We start from the raw sequence: 12,769 nt of genomic DNA, 5'->3' as shown, positions 1-12,769 counted from the left end.
CTCTAAGTAGTGGATTTTGTAAAGTAGTTACAGATTTTATGATTTTAATAGTAAATATTTTTATCTGTATCAATCTGTTTTATCTCTTACATTAAAAAAGTTATTTTGTCGTCTCCTTTTTGTTCGTATCATTGCACTATTATTGTGCTCCATCAGAAAGTTTCAGTACAGCAACCATATTGTCATGTGTTAGTTTTCTGAGTTCATGTCAGCCATCAAAGTGTGATTGTATTGTGAAAGCCTATTTGTTATACCAGGACAGATGAAAATTAATACTTTGCTTTCTACTGATAGTTGCCTATCCTGAATCCAGAAATGTGCGATGTTCCAGATCATCTGCCTGTGCAAAAGGACAAAACAGCAAACCTTCCAAAACTGCCTAAATCTGCACCAAACATTCAACTTCGTTCACTGACTGTAGCTCCCGGCCAGACAATTCAGTTTTTATTGAAGTTGACCCTCCCTCCAGATTCAACACTGAATGAAGAAGCACCCAACTCCTGGTTTATCACGGCAGAAGGTAAAGTGCTTGTGTTGTTTTATCAGTTGAAGAGGAGTAGATAAGAAGCAAAGTAGATTATATCAGGATGTGCTTGCCATGCAAGGGATCTCAGTGTGATGAACCAAAACGTCCCTCCCAGTCTGTTCCTATATGACACTGTCATGTGGTAAATGTTAGTTAGTGTTGATACATCGAACAGCTGGAGTGGGAAGAATTAAAAAAAAAAAAAAAAAAGAACTTGATAATTGTAGCTTCTTGCTTGAATTAATACATGCTGCATTAATTTTTTTAAAACTTCCTTTAAACAAGTTGCCAACGAGGGCTTGCAGAGGAACTGTTCCCAGAACAGTTGAGCTTTTTCCTCCTTAGATGCTTGCTCTCACCACGCTGTCTCCATGAAAGGCTTATCCCAGCCCTACTGTCTGCTTCTGGGAGAAAGGTTGCTGTGAAGCTGAAGCATATTCCAGAAAGATTCCCTTTTTTTCCTTCCGTCTCTTCAAAAAATTATTTGAAGTAAATTTCTACCTAACCACTTTGAACCTACTTTGTTATACTTCATATATGTATATTTGTACTTGAATATTTCTATAATAAGGCATGCTTTCATATAGGAGGAAAATTGTGGTATGTCAAGGCAGCAGAAATAATTGGCATTTATTGCAGGCCACTTTTGCTCTCTTCCTGTGTGGCCTTGGGCAACACTTACAGTCACTGCATGCCTTGGTTACTGTGAAATGGGAATAATATTTCATGTTAGAGCAGCGTCGTGAGGCTTAATTAATCTCTTTCAACTCTGAAGTATTTTAAAAGAACACATGGAACATGTTCACGTGGCATGTGACTGGAATGGTTTAATTCTAACCATCGTTGCCATCCTTACGCTGGTTATTACTATGCACGAAGCATGACCAGTAGAATAAACTCTGTGTGTTCCCTAAAATTCTTTTCAGTACAAAAATAGTAAGGTTATCTGAAACACCTTCTTGCACAGGGTGACCATTAGCAAGTGTTTGGAAACAGTGCTTCCCAGTGTTCCAGCTGTGCTCAGAAGTATCAGATGTATCTGTCAGTGCCCTTGGCAGTACCATTTGAAAGAGGCTTACATATGGATGTACTGTATGGAAGCTGATGTACATAATAACGCCTATTTTTTTCACGTTGTGTCGAAACAGTTTTGTCTGGTTATTGAGTTACTCAGGTATGACTCGTTTGCTTTAAGTCTAGTATATTCATGCTATACGAATAATTTACTGATCTCTAGAATCAAGGCTTCTAAAAAGTATCCTGTACCTTACCATGTGTGCCTAAGTAAGACTGCCACCATGAACTTGCCTTTTGTGGGTGAAGGGAGGATACTTTTCATTCAGACTCTGACAAATTTCTGACCTTTGTAAGCACATTTGCTGTCAGATTCTCTGCACCCTAAAAGTAGGTGATGCACAGAGAACTATTTATTACTTCTTAGAGGAACCAAATAAAATAATAAAATAAGCCATTATATAGAGCAGAGGAAAGCATTGCCAAACAGCTAAAAAAAAATAAAAATATATAGTTTTCTTTAGTTTTGTTGTCATGTTCCTGATGTTGAGTTTTCATCATGTGGACCTTCAATAGATTTTTAGAAGCAATGGACAAATTTATTTTTGCTCATTTACTATACTGCATTGGAAAACATTCCTTTTTTTGGAAATGCTGCTGGATTCTAAAATTCTACTGACTCTTAGTAATTGTTCTCAGCCTGAATTTACATGCCATATTGTCTTTTACAATAATAAATACATGTTAATAGTCATTACTGCTTGTAGATGCAGTTAAAATGATCTGCAGCTAAACATCTCATCTTCTGACTCATATTTTGTTGGCTAGCTTTCAAAGCATCTATATATCCATGTGGTAGCTTAATTAAATGGGTTGTTTTAAAAAGCAATCAACAAATACTGTACAGGGCCTGCAATTTGGTTATACACTTCATGATTTAAGGCAGTTTCTCATCGCAGTTTATGCTTTTGGAGTACAAATAGACTATTTCCAGCACACTTTTTGGCCTATAAAAATCTCCAAATATTGTTGAGGTGAAGATGTATGTCAGAGTTTCAAGGGTTAGTAAAACTGGAGAAGATAAGCAACTTAAACTCAACAAGACATTTCAAGCTCATAACTTCTAGAGCCAAATTTAAGTTATTTTCTTACAAATGCCAGAAAGAGCACTTCATCCATCTCACTGTACAATAGAGTACAGAGTGCAATGCAATGAAGTAGGTACATGCATTGTGCAGTTTATTTTGCAGTTCACATACTCTTAAATATTTAAATAAATGTGAAACTCAAGTTTTGTTGTAATAGTCAGCCTGAACATAGCTAAATTACAGCAACCTATTTATGAAACCAACCTTTCTGTTTGGAAACATGATAAAGTACCTGCAGTTCTGTTAATTTATGGCAGTCGTCTTGCCTGGAGTATTAGACCTCTAATACAAACATACTACAGCCAATTTATTTCAGGAGTTTTGCTTATGTATCAGAAGAAATTTTAATATCCTCTTAAAAGTGTATAGGACAAATTGCAGGTTCGTTGCATTTAGCTAAGGTATTCTGTGGAGATAGATATACCCACATTTCTGAAGCAAAGCTTTGGATTATCTTTAAAAGACAACTAAAGAAGGACTTGTAAACTACTTTTCCTTTTTTTCCCCGAGACTGAAAAAATCAGAAGGGAGATTTCCCCTAATGTTCTATATGGAAAAAGGTCATGTTGTCATATGAGTAAAATTAGTGTTTTTTATATGTTTCAGACATGGTATTAAATATCCTAATGATAAAACTTGTTGTTCTTTTGCAGATAATACATGGTTGCTTCAAGGACAGAGTCTGTCTGGAGAAATTAAGGATGTTTCCTGTCAAACTGTCATTCCCTTTCAGTTACCAAGGAGCTGTCTGTCAGCTGAAGCTGTCCTGGCTATCAAAGCGTGCCTCTACTATTGCAGCAAAGATAGCAGTGCCTGTATGATGAAAGGAATCTCATTCAGTCAGCCTTTACAGATAACGAGTGAAAACCAAGCCAGCTTGACTCAAGTTGAACTAACATACACATTTTTAACTAACTAACCCAAAGCCAGCTAATGTGGTGCTATATGTTGCTGTCCACTGTAGGAGAAAATATGGATAGATAACTTTTCTCCATTGGCCATTTTCCTGGAGCTTATGACAAACCTAAGAAATAATATTCTTGGTAAAATGCAGTAGAATTCCTTACAGTTTAACATGAAAATTTATAATCACAACCTGATTTCTTTTCATTGCAGTAGAAACAATGATACTGTAATACTTCAGACTCCATTGCCATTTGTGAATACATTGGACATACGCTATTCTAAGCGATGAGCAAAAATTTTTAGTGTCCTTTTGAAAGAGTTATTATTGCCTTGTGATTATACTGTAAGAAATTCTTTGCACTATACGTACTGTTAGAATAATTAGATCATTTCAGACTAATAGTTACAGATTCCTTTTGTGCCCTTAAATTTTAATAGAGTGTCAAACCTAATAGTTTCTTTCTCCAGGCTATAAAAGGAGCATCTTGCTTATTTTTCTGTAGTGGCGTTTATGACACATGTATTTTGAAAATACATCTGAAACTAGGTGCAGCTCTAATGTTATGCAAACTGATTGTTTTGTTTAACTAGATATGACTGCCTTATACGAAGAGCACGGTTTCATGGAAAAATTTCTGTGAAAGGAAATGTTTGAGTTCCTACAAAAAAAAAGTCATGCTGATTTCTAACAAAGAATGTGCCTCTCTAATGTGTGTGTATATTTGTAAAGAAAAAGAAAATGCTGGAATCTTTCTGATATATACTGATTTGCATTTTATGTAAGTGGTAGAAAATGGTTGATTATCTAATCTGCAAAAATTAAATGTCAACCATTTCAAGCAGGTGAATCACTTTCCTTTCCCACTTTTATGATTTCTTTGTAAAACCCAGCCTGAAGACTTCTGTCTTGGAAACATACAATATTAAGAATGATACTACACTCCTAAAGTGTGATTCAAAGTCTTTTGAAGTTGCTGTTTGTCCACCCATTTGTTATGGTGACCTCTGAATCAGAACTGTACGTTTAATAATGGATGGTTGCATTCGTGTCTAGAGGTTCTGAGCTTTTGCTAGAAAACTGGTGATTCAATCTTTGAGTAAAGTGCTTTGATTTGAAGTTTTATTCCCAAAACTCTGCCTTTGGTGGTTGAATGTTTTGCGAGTAAAATTTGATCAATTTGCCATAGGAAGTAGCAGGAGTACGGGAGAGTGTGCAATTTTCTTACTTGAATTGGAAGGATTTCCACAGTGCTTAAGTGTATTTGGATTAGGTCCAGTGCTCTGATTATGAGGATCAGTTCTGAGAAGATGAATTTGTTTTAAATTTGAAGATAGTATTTTTACATATAGTATGATGTATACTAATGAAAGAATTTTATGTTGTCTTTTCTAAAGCAGTCACCATTGTTCCTGACACCTGTCAGTAAATCCCTGGTATGATTTGTTTTTGCTCTTTCCTAATTGAAAACTGATTGAAATGTTGGTCATGAACTCCAGAGGCTTTTGTTTTAAGGGAACCATATGGATTGGTGTGGTTTTTCCTTCTATTGAAATGCCAGCATATCTGTGAGTTCTCTACAGGACCAGAAATGGTAGTTATCTCACCTGTCAGCAAGGCAAGGCCTGAACTATTATTTTCTTGTGTTTATTTTTTAAGCAACTTTTCTAATTCAGTGTTTCAGTTCCTTTGAGTAAACTTCTCAATCTCACATGCCATTTTGAAGAAGGATAAAGCTTTGCTACTTTGTTCACAGATTGCAAATGCTGTTGAAAGGATGAAGGTAAAGAAACTGATTATGGGGCATTAATCACTTCTCACACTTTATTACAAATCTTTAAGAGTTTTTGTTGTTGTTTATTTAACTTTGGGTGGTAGCCAGGAAACCTTAGATAAGCTTCCAGCTAGCTCACAATTTTTCTGTTGCTTACTGTAAAAAGCAAGCGTTAGTTTCAGAAGTTCAGAATAACAAATTAAATTCTTATAGTTATCTTGAGTATACAACTCAGCAGATAGATTTCTTTTTTTTTTTCTCTTATTTCCAACTAAAATATTTGTCTGTTTTGATTGGACAAGATCATCAAATTCTACCTTGTATTTTGGCATACAGAAAAAAGTAAGTCTCAACAAATCTGTTATCTTAATGACACTTTTTAATTTAAGTATTGCTTTAATTAAAGTAGGGAAAGGCCACATATTCCTAACTTTAACTACAGTAGATAGTGTTTAAATATAGTGTTGTAGACATATACATACATTTATATTGAAAATATAAACAGATGTTTAAAGGTCAAATATCCTTTTCTTTTCAAGATTCAGCTTCTAGTTACTGTGTGTAAATGCATTCAGAACCACTGTAGCTTATTGGGAAGACATGATAGTAGATAGTAGGAAAACTGTTGTGTAAGCATCACGCTGAAGTCCAGGATCAGACTGTAAAGGACCTTTAAATATTTAGTTGTAGCCATATTTTAAATAATGAAACAATTTCTGCTTTACTAGCGGAGAGTAGAAAAATGCGTTTGAACCATTTTTTTTTCTTTCTCTGAAGTCGATGTCTTGCAGCAGTTGACTGAATCCTATATAAACTGAGGGGTGTATACTAACCAGGGGGTTTAATGGTGAACTTGGCAGAGCTAAGTTAACGTTTGGAACAGATGATCTTAGAGTTCTTTTCCAACCTAAATGATTCTGTGATTCTGTTCCTAGAATCTGTAATGGCTTTATCCTAAAAAAGAGACAAAAGGTGTGAGACCGTCTCAAAAACTTGACTTGAAAGAAAAGGTGAATGTCCTCAAATGCTTTTCCCCCTGCACCCCATAAGTCCTAAACCATTCTATGCAATAACCCCCGCAGTTTACAAGGGAGAGCTTCTTTCCCTGACTTTTCTTAGTGGGTTTCACACAAGGACACTGCTGTAATCATTGTCCATCTTCTTAGGTGTAACTGATTCTCAGTGTGCTCCAGTTCTTCCTGATGATGTTACTGGGGATCTTCTGGTCCTCAGTCTGTGTGTTCACTATGACTGGCGTTTATCACATAGCCTGTATTGTTTGTCCAAGGAATAGCACACACAGCACTGAGTCCCTCCTTATGTTTCACTTGTGGCGTACAGACATTTGAATGTTCTATATTTAGAATAACATGCTTTTTAAAAGCTTATGATGTTTACTTTTATTCTACAAAAGGGATGCTATTTCCATTGCTTTCTCCAGGGTTTATAAGATGCTGTTACACTAAAGCAAGAAGTGCCATAAATGTAACCAGACAGGCAAAAACAATAGCTTGTACAAGCTACAGAAGTTTCAGTTAAGTTACCAGAAACCATCTTCAAAATACAATTCAGAAAAATAGCAAATTTTACTACTGTCTCTAAATACTGAAAAATTAAATGGCTGCTATCTTTTTGTATGGTAATGTAGTTTATAGTGTTTCCTGATATAAAAAAAATTCAACTACCAGCATATTGGTATGGCTCAGCACTCCCAGATTCATATCTTACAGTAACAGTATGTAATTCAAGGCCTTTTCAAATCATGCTTTCCCACTGACTTTAATAGGTTTTGCATCAGACCTATAAAGTCATAAATTACTGTAGCAAATCTCTAAAGAATATTGGTCATGCTTGCATTGTATAATGGAAAAAAGTTCAGAGGCGTTTGCAGTTTTTAGTTCTAGCATTTGCTTTCCTGGAACAGCACTTTTTTTTTCTTTTTTTTTTTTGTTTGTTTGTTTAGCCAGAGTAAAAGTGCATATGGCTTTCAGTACATTGTATATATTCTTTATGCACTTTTTTATTCCAATGGGCAAATCTTGTAGTTCAAAGTAAAAGTATCTTTTGTGAGAGCATCAAGAAAAACTTGTTTCTTATCTCTTGCTTAGAGGAGGGAGATGATCAGAACAAAGTGACTTCCCTTCTTGTACAGGGGCATGTCCTTTTGCTCCTTTAATTATTGACTATTCACTCTAGCAAAGAGAGTTGCATTATTGACCACAGTTTCAAGTTCTCTTGAGTTTTTGATTCCTAACAAGGTTTGCTATGCACATGACAGCCTTAAATGTTTGACTTTGTAGAGTTATCAGTGATATATCTAGTATAAAATGGCTTACAGTTTAGCAGACAATAGCAGAGATTTATGTATTTTTTGAAAATTACTGTTCCTCCTTAACACTTACCTCAAAGACATATTGCAGCTAAATTTCCACAGAAGTGTGTGTTCATAAACTGTGTTGCAAATCAAAAGTAAGTTTTCTTCACTGTATGATGTGTGAGGGATGCTGTAACAGGTTGTGTGTGTGTGTCCTCCGGGCTGTAGTTCTTCTAACAGAAGAATTTACCATGCGTAGCAGTTTGTTACCTACCCTTCCTGATGATAACTGCACGCTCAAATCTGCCAGCTCAGTTGTTTGTATAATCAGCTAAGATAACCGATTTGAGTTAGCAAAGATCTAGTATTTAAAATTAACTATAATCATTTTCACTGAAAAAAAGTTTGTCAGGGGTTACATGAGCTTCTCTGTCCCTCATCAGGAAGATATAAGAACAGTGAGAGTTAGTTGCAGACAGTCACTGCAAAAGTGAGACCTGTTGTTTTGTTTTTTAATTGAACCATCACTTCTGGCTTTGCATTCTGCAGCAGATCATTAACTCAGAAATATTTCTAATAATATCTTACATTCTATTATGTTCATATAACCAAGCTTGACTACTGTCTTCCATCAGGACCAGCTGTTCCTATATTTTTGTAGATTTTGAACTATCATATGTAAAATCACTTACTCTTGTTAAAGATCAGCTTTCATTCGTATTAAGGATTCAACACAACTATGACTTGAATTTCTGGGTTTATTTTGATTTTTGTCATAATATTGGAGGGGGTTTAGGGTGGGGAGAGGAGTTGGTCAGGTTTCTGTGTCTATCTTTTCCTCCTGTAGCTTCCCCAGGACTGAAATATGGCCAGTATCTTATTACCATAGAGGGATCCAAGTAGGATAATTCCCTCCACCAGCCTCTTGCCCCTCCCCTGCTTTAGGGCAGGGGAGTAAAAAGAAAGTGCAATAGGGCTTTTCCATACAAGGACAATGTTACCTGGCAGCTCACTCCGAACGGGTGCAAATGAGGTGAGGGTTTCAAGATGAGTCGCACGGCACTGATCCTCAGAATGGGTAGACCTAGTGTATATTGGCTTTCTGGAGTTACCTGCTTCCTAGGTCTACTCCTCTTTATGACCTGTAAAATTTTGCTCCATACAGAAGGTGAGAATTTTGCCCTTACTCTCACTGGAAAAAATATTTAATCAATTGATTAATTAGTGCTCTTTATTTTAAGATAACCTGCTAATAGTTACTGAAATCCAGGACCTGTCTAGAGCCTTCCGTACAGTTCTAGAGGACATAATCTTACTTTAATGTTACCACGTCAGCTTCATCAAACTCTACAGTGATGCAGCTACCATCATTTTTTTTTACCTTTATCTCTGGCCCTATTCAATGAAGTTCTGAAGTTGTTTCTAGATCTCCTACAGCATCTCAAACGTGAGTAGCCTATACATGGACTTTGTTGGCTCTTAGTTTCAGGAAACTGCAGATTAAATACTTGGGAGTATTAGGTGATTTGAAAGATACCCCAGCTTGCTATCTTATTGAAGGTTGTGCTTAATTATTATCGCAGGGTAACGTACTTTTGTTGCAGCTGAAAGGCTAAAACCTTAGATATGAGTTGAGTGTTTGTGCACCTATAGTTACTTGTTGTTTAGTGTACTGCCTTGTTGGTCCAATGCTTTCAAGGCATACAAGAGGACTTTTTGTCCAACTGCAGGCCCTAGGGATAAGAAAAATAATTACAAGTGTTTTTCAAGCCTTGCTTGGTTCCTTTATAACACTGATAATTTTGAGTTAAAGAAATCACACTTATAGAAATCTGTTTATAAGTCTACCTTAACTTAATGCTTTGTACTCCACATGCCTCAGAAGAGCAATATTCCACAATATATTTTTCCCCTCTTGACTAAGTATTTAGAAACTCAACCCATCTGGACATTGTCAGACTTCATAGTAAGCAAGATAACTATTCCCCATTTGGTTTTATGGTTTTTTTAAAAAATAAGAGCTTGTACTTCACGTTTTTGATGAAGCTGAAATACCTGGTTTTGAACCACCCATTCAAGGCATGTGTGCTGAGAGTTGGCTGTTTCGGATAACTTCCAGGTTTTAAAATTTTGGAATTGATAGTTAAATGGTGGAACATAGCCAGCATGGGTTCATGAGGGGAAAGTCCTGCTTAAATAATTTAATTTCCTTTTATGACAAGGTTACTCATCTAGTTGACCAATGGAAGCTGGTAGGTGTGATTTTGGGGGGATTTTAGCAAGGCTTTCAGTATTGTTTCTCACCTATGTTCAGCATACAGCTTGACAAGTACGCAATACGATGGGTGAACAATTGGCTGACAGATCAGGCTCAAGGGTTATAGTAAGTGGAGTTCCAGTAAATGGCTGGTGGCCTGTCACTAGTGGGGGGGCTTCGTAGGGCTCAATTTTAGGACAGGCTCTCTTGATTTTTCAAATGAACTGGTTGCAGGACTCAAATGCATAGTAAGTAAGTTTGCAGGTGACGCTAGGTTAGGAGGAGTTGTTGATTCCCTCAAGGGAAGAGAGGCCTGCAAGGAGAGAGTTCACAACAAATTAAAGGTCTGAGCAATCACCAACTCAGTGAAGTTCAGCAGGAGCAAGTGCTGGATTCTGCAACTGGGAAGGGGCAACCCTGGGTATACGAACAGACTGGGGAATGAGAGGCTGGAGAGCAGCCCTGCAGAAAGGGATCTGGGGGTTCTGGTTGATGGCAAGTTGAATATGAGTCAATACGTGTGTGCCCTGGCAGCCCAAAGAGCCAGCAGTGCACTGGGGTGCATCAAGCACAGCATTGCTAGCTGGTCAAGGGCAGGGATTGTCCCCTGCTGCTCTACGCTGGTGCGGCCTTGCCTCAAGAACTCTGTGCACTCTGGGGCACAGCAGTATAAAAAGTACATAAAACTGTTAGAGAGTGCCCAAAGGAAGGTTACAGGGATGGTGAAGGGCCTAGAGGGCAAGACGTGTGAGGAGCAGCTGAGGCCCCTTGGTTTGTTCAGCCCAGAGCAGAGCAGGCCGAGGGGAGGCCTCATGGCGGCCTGCAGCTCCCTCACGAGGGGAGCGGAGGGGCAGGCGCTGAGCTCTGCTCTCTGGGGACAGCCTGCTGGAGTTCAAGAAGAATTTGGGCAACTTCTCAGACATAGGGTTTGATTTTGTGATAGTCCTGTGTGGAGCCAGGAGTTAGACTCGATGATCCTTTTGGGTCCCTTCCAATTTGGGATGTTCAATGATTCCATAACAGAAATGCTAAATGTTTTATATCTACAGTGTCTAACTTCAAAAATACTCAGTCTTGCTTTTAAAAGAAAATTAGTGCACTTAAAGCTTTCTCTTCTGTAAATCATTATACTGTTAAATTATGATGGATTTGTGTGATTTTGTATAGATATTAATAAGGAAAAATAAGGTAATTGAAAAACTGCAACCAGGTGAAATGCAGGCTCTCTCCAAGGTTACCAACAACTATCTTTAGGGCCAGTAGTTCAGTCCAATGTGACAGAAATTCTGCATTTTCATTACATCATGATGAGTGAAGGAAGAAATCAGTGCCTTGAATAAAAATACTTGAAAGTGTGTATTTGTAGAAAAGCTGGAGTGTTGATTGAAATGAGGTATTTATTTGACCTTCATGATTTGTGAGTTTTGTGTTGTTTTTTAAAATTCTGTACTAATTCAGAAACTGTAAAGTTTTTTTCACTGTTATCTTATAGAATTAAGTTGAAATTGAAGTGCTTTTTATTTGAGCTACTCTTCCTGTGAAGTACTTTTACTATCAAAAGGCTTTTTCTCTGTCTTGCAAACATACCTCTTATGTACATTTAAAAACATCTTGCAGAAGTTGGGATGCAAGTGAGATGGAGGTTAAAACTTTAATTTAGAAGGGCGAGGATGATTCTTCTTGGCATTTGAGGGACAGGGAGTTGGTCTGCTTTTTTGTTGTTGTTTTTTTTTTCTTTTCCTTTTTTTCTTCTATAAGCAAAGATTATTTAAACAGCAGAGGGCTGTGTATAGAGACAGCTATGAAGGGTCTGGTTCTCTCACTGTGAAACCATGTAACTTCATTTAGGTTCTGATGTTGGGATGTTTTAAAATCCCTGCAGTATAGCACTAGTGAAGAAAGTCACAGCTGAGCACTTAACACCTTAGTACATGGCTTATATTGTTTAGATGGAAAGATGGGGAGTATTTTTTTTTTTCTTCCTTGAGTACTACAGTGTTGCTTTAAGGACATGGGAATATTTTTGTCTGCTCTTTGAGATACTAAACCTCTTTTTTTCCATTGCATGTGATGCAAAGCCTTTCAAATATCTGAACGTTTAAAAGGTATGTTTTATATTTGTTAGTACAAAGTATGTGAAGAATTAGAACTGAAAGCACATCATCTGCAGCTGATGTAGATTGTGGAGATTCTTCATACACAGCATCACCTAATAGAGTTCTTAACAATATTCATGGGTTATGATCCTTTTTAAGTAAAAGGTAAATGTCCTGTAATATTATGAGAACAAATAAATACACTGTGGAAGAAATGCTAGCTTCAGATTTCAATTCAGCAAATAAACAGTGATTGAAGAATGTATTCTCTCCCCTATGAAGCCTATTTCTCCTTGTAAAGCTTTTTCATGGAAAAATAAACATTAAAAATTGTATCTTTTCTTTCAAATCTTGGCTTGCCTGTCAATCTTTACATCAACATAGATGTGGAAGTAATGAAATGTGTGTGCCATAAGGCATTGCAACTTGATTAAAATCTTGTAAACAACAAGTACAATTTGTTTCACACTCCCTTTCCTGCAGGGCTCTGCAGCCATGGGTGTCAACTGACCATTCACGGACCTGAGGTTTGGTAAAACAGGGTGCAGTCATGAAGACTCTCCAGCTTCAGGTTTACCCAGTGATCTGGAAACAAGAGATCAGTTTTCATTCCATTTGTGCACATAAGAGAGATGAAAAATGTTGTGCTGGATGAGTCACAGACTGTTTGCAGACTTCTAGTTGTTTTTTTTCAGAGATGCTAAGAACTATCTTAGCTACTGGAGCAGGTCTTGGT

The 12,769-nt window shown here is 37.0% G+C and overlaps 1 protein-coding gene across 1 annotated transcript in view; it reads left to right on the top strand.

Annotated features, from left to right (window-relative positions):
• NHLRC2 (NHL repeat containing 2) overlaps positions 1 to 12,482 on the top strand; it is a 39,137-nt gene extending 26,655 nt beyond the window's left edge. The window contains exons 10-11 of the mRNA XM_035547761.2: positions 295 to 520; positions 3,342 to 12,482. Coding sequence (XP_035403654.2) covers positions 295 to 520; positions 3,342 to 3,607 — 492 coding nt within the window. The 3' untranslated portion in view covers positions 3,608 to 12,482. The remainder of the gene's footprint in view (positions 1 to 294; positions 521 to 3,341) is intronic.
• The last annotated feature ends 287 nt before the right edge of the window (positions 12,483 to 12,769 follow it).

Source organism: Cygnus atratus, chromosome 7, assembly GCF_013377495.2.
Source record: "Cygnus atratus isolate AKBS03 ecotype Queensland, Australia chromosome 7, CAtr_DNAZoo_HiC_assembly, whole genome shotgun sequence".
Classification (NCBI taxonomy): Eukaryota; Metazoa; Chordata; class Aves; order Anseriformes; family Anatidae; genus Cygnus; species Cygnus atratus.
The sequence above is the reverse complement of the archived record's forward strand: the minus strand, read 5'-3'. Positions and strand labels throughout refer to the sequence as shown.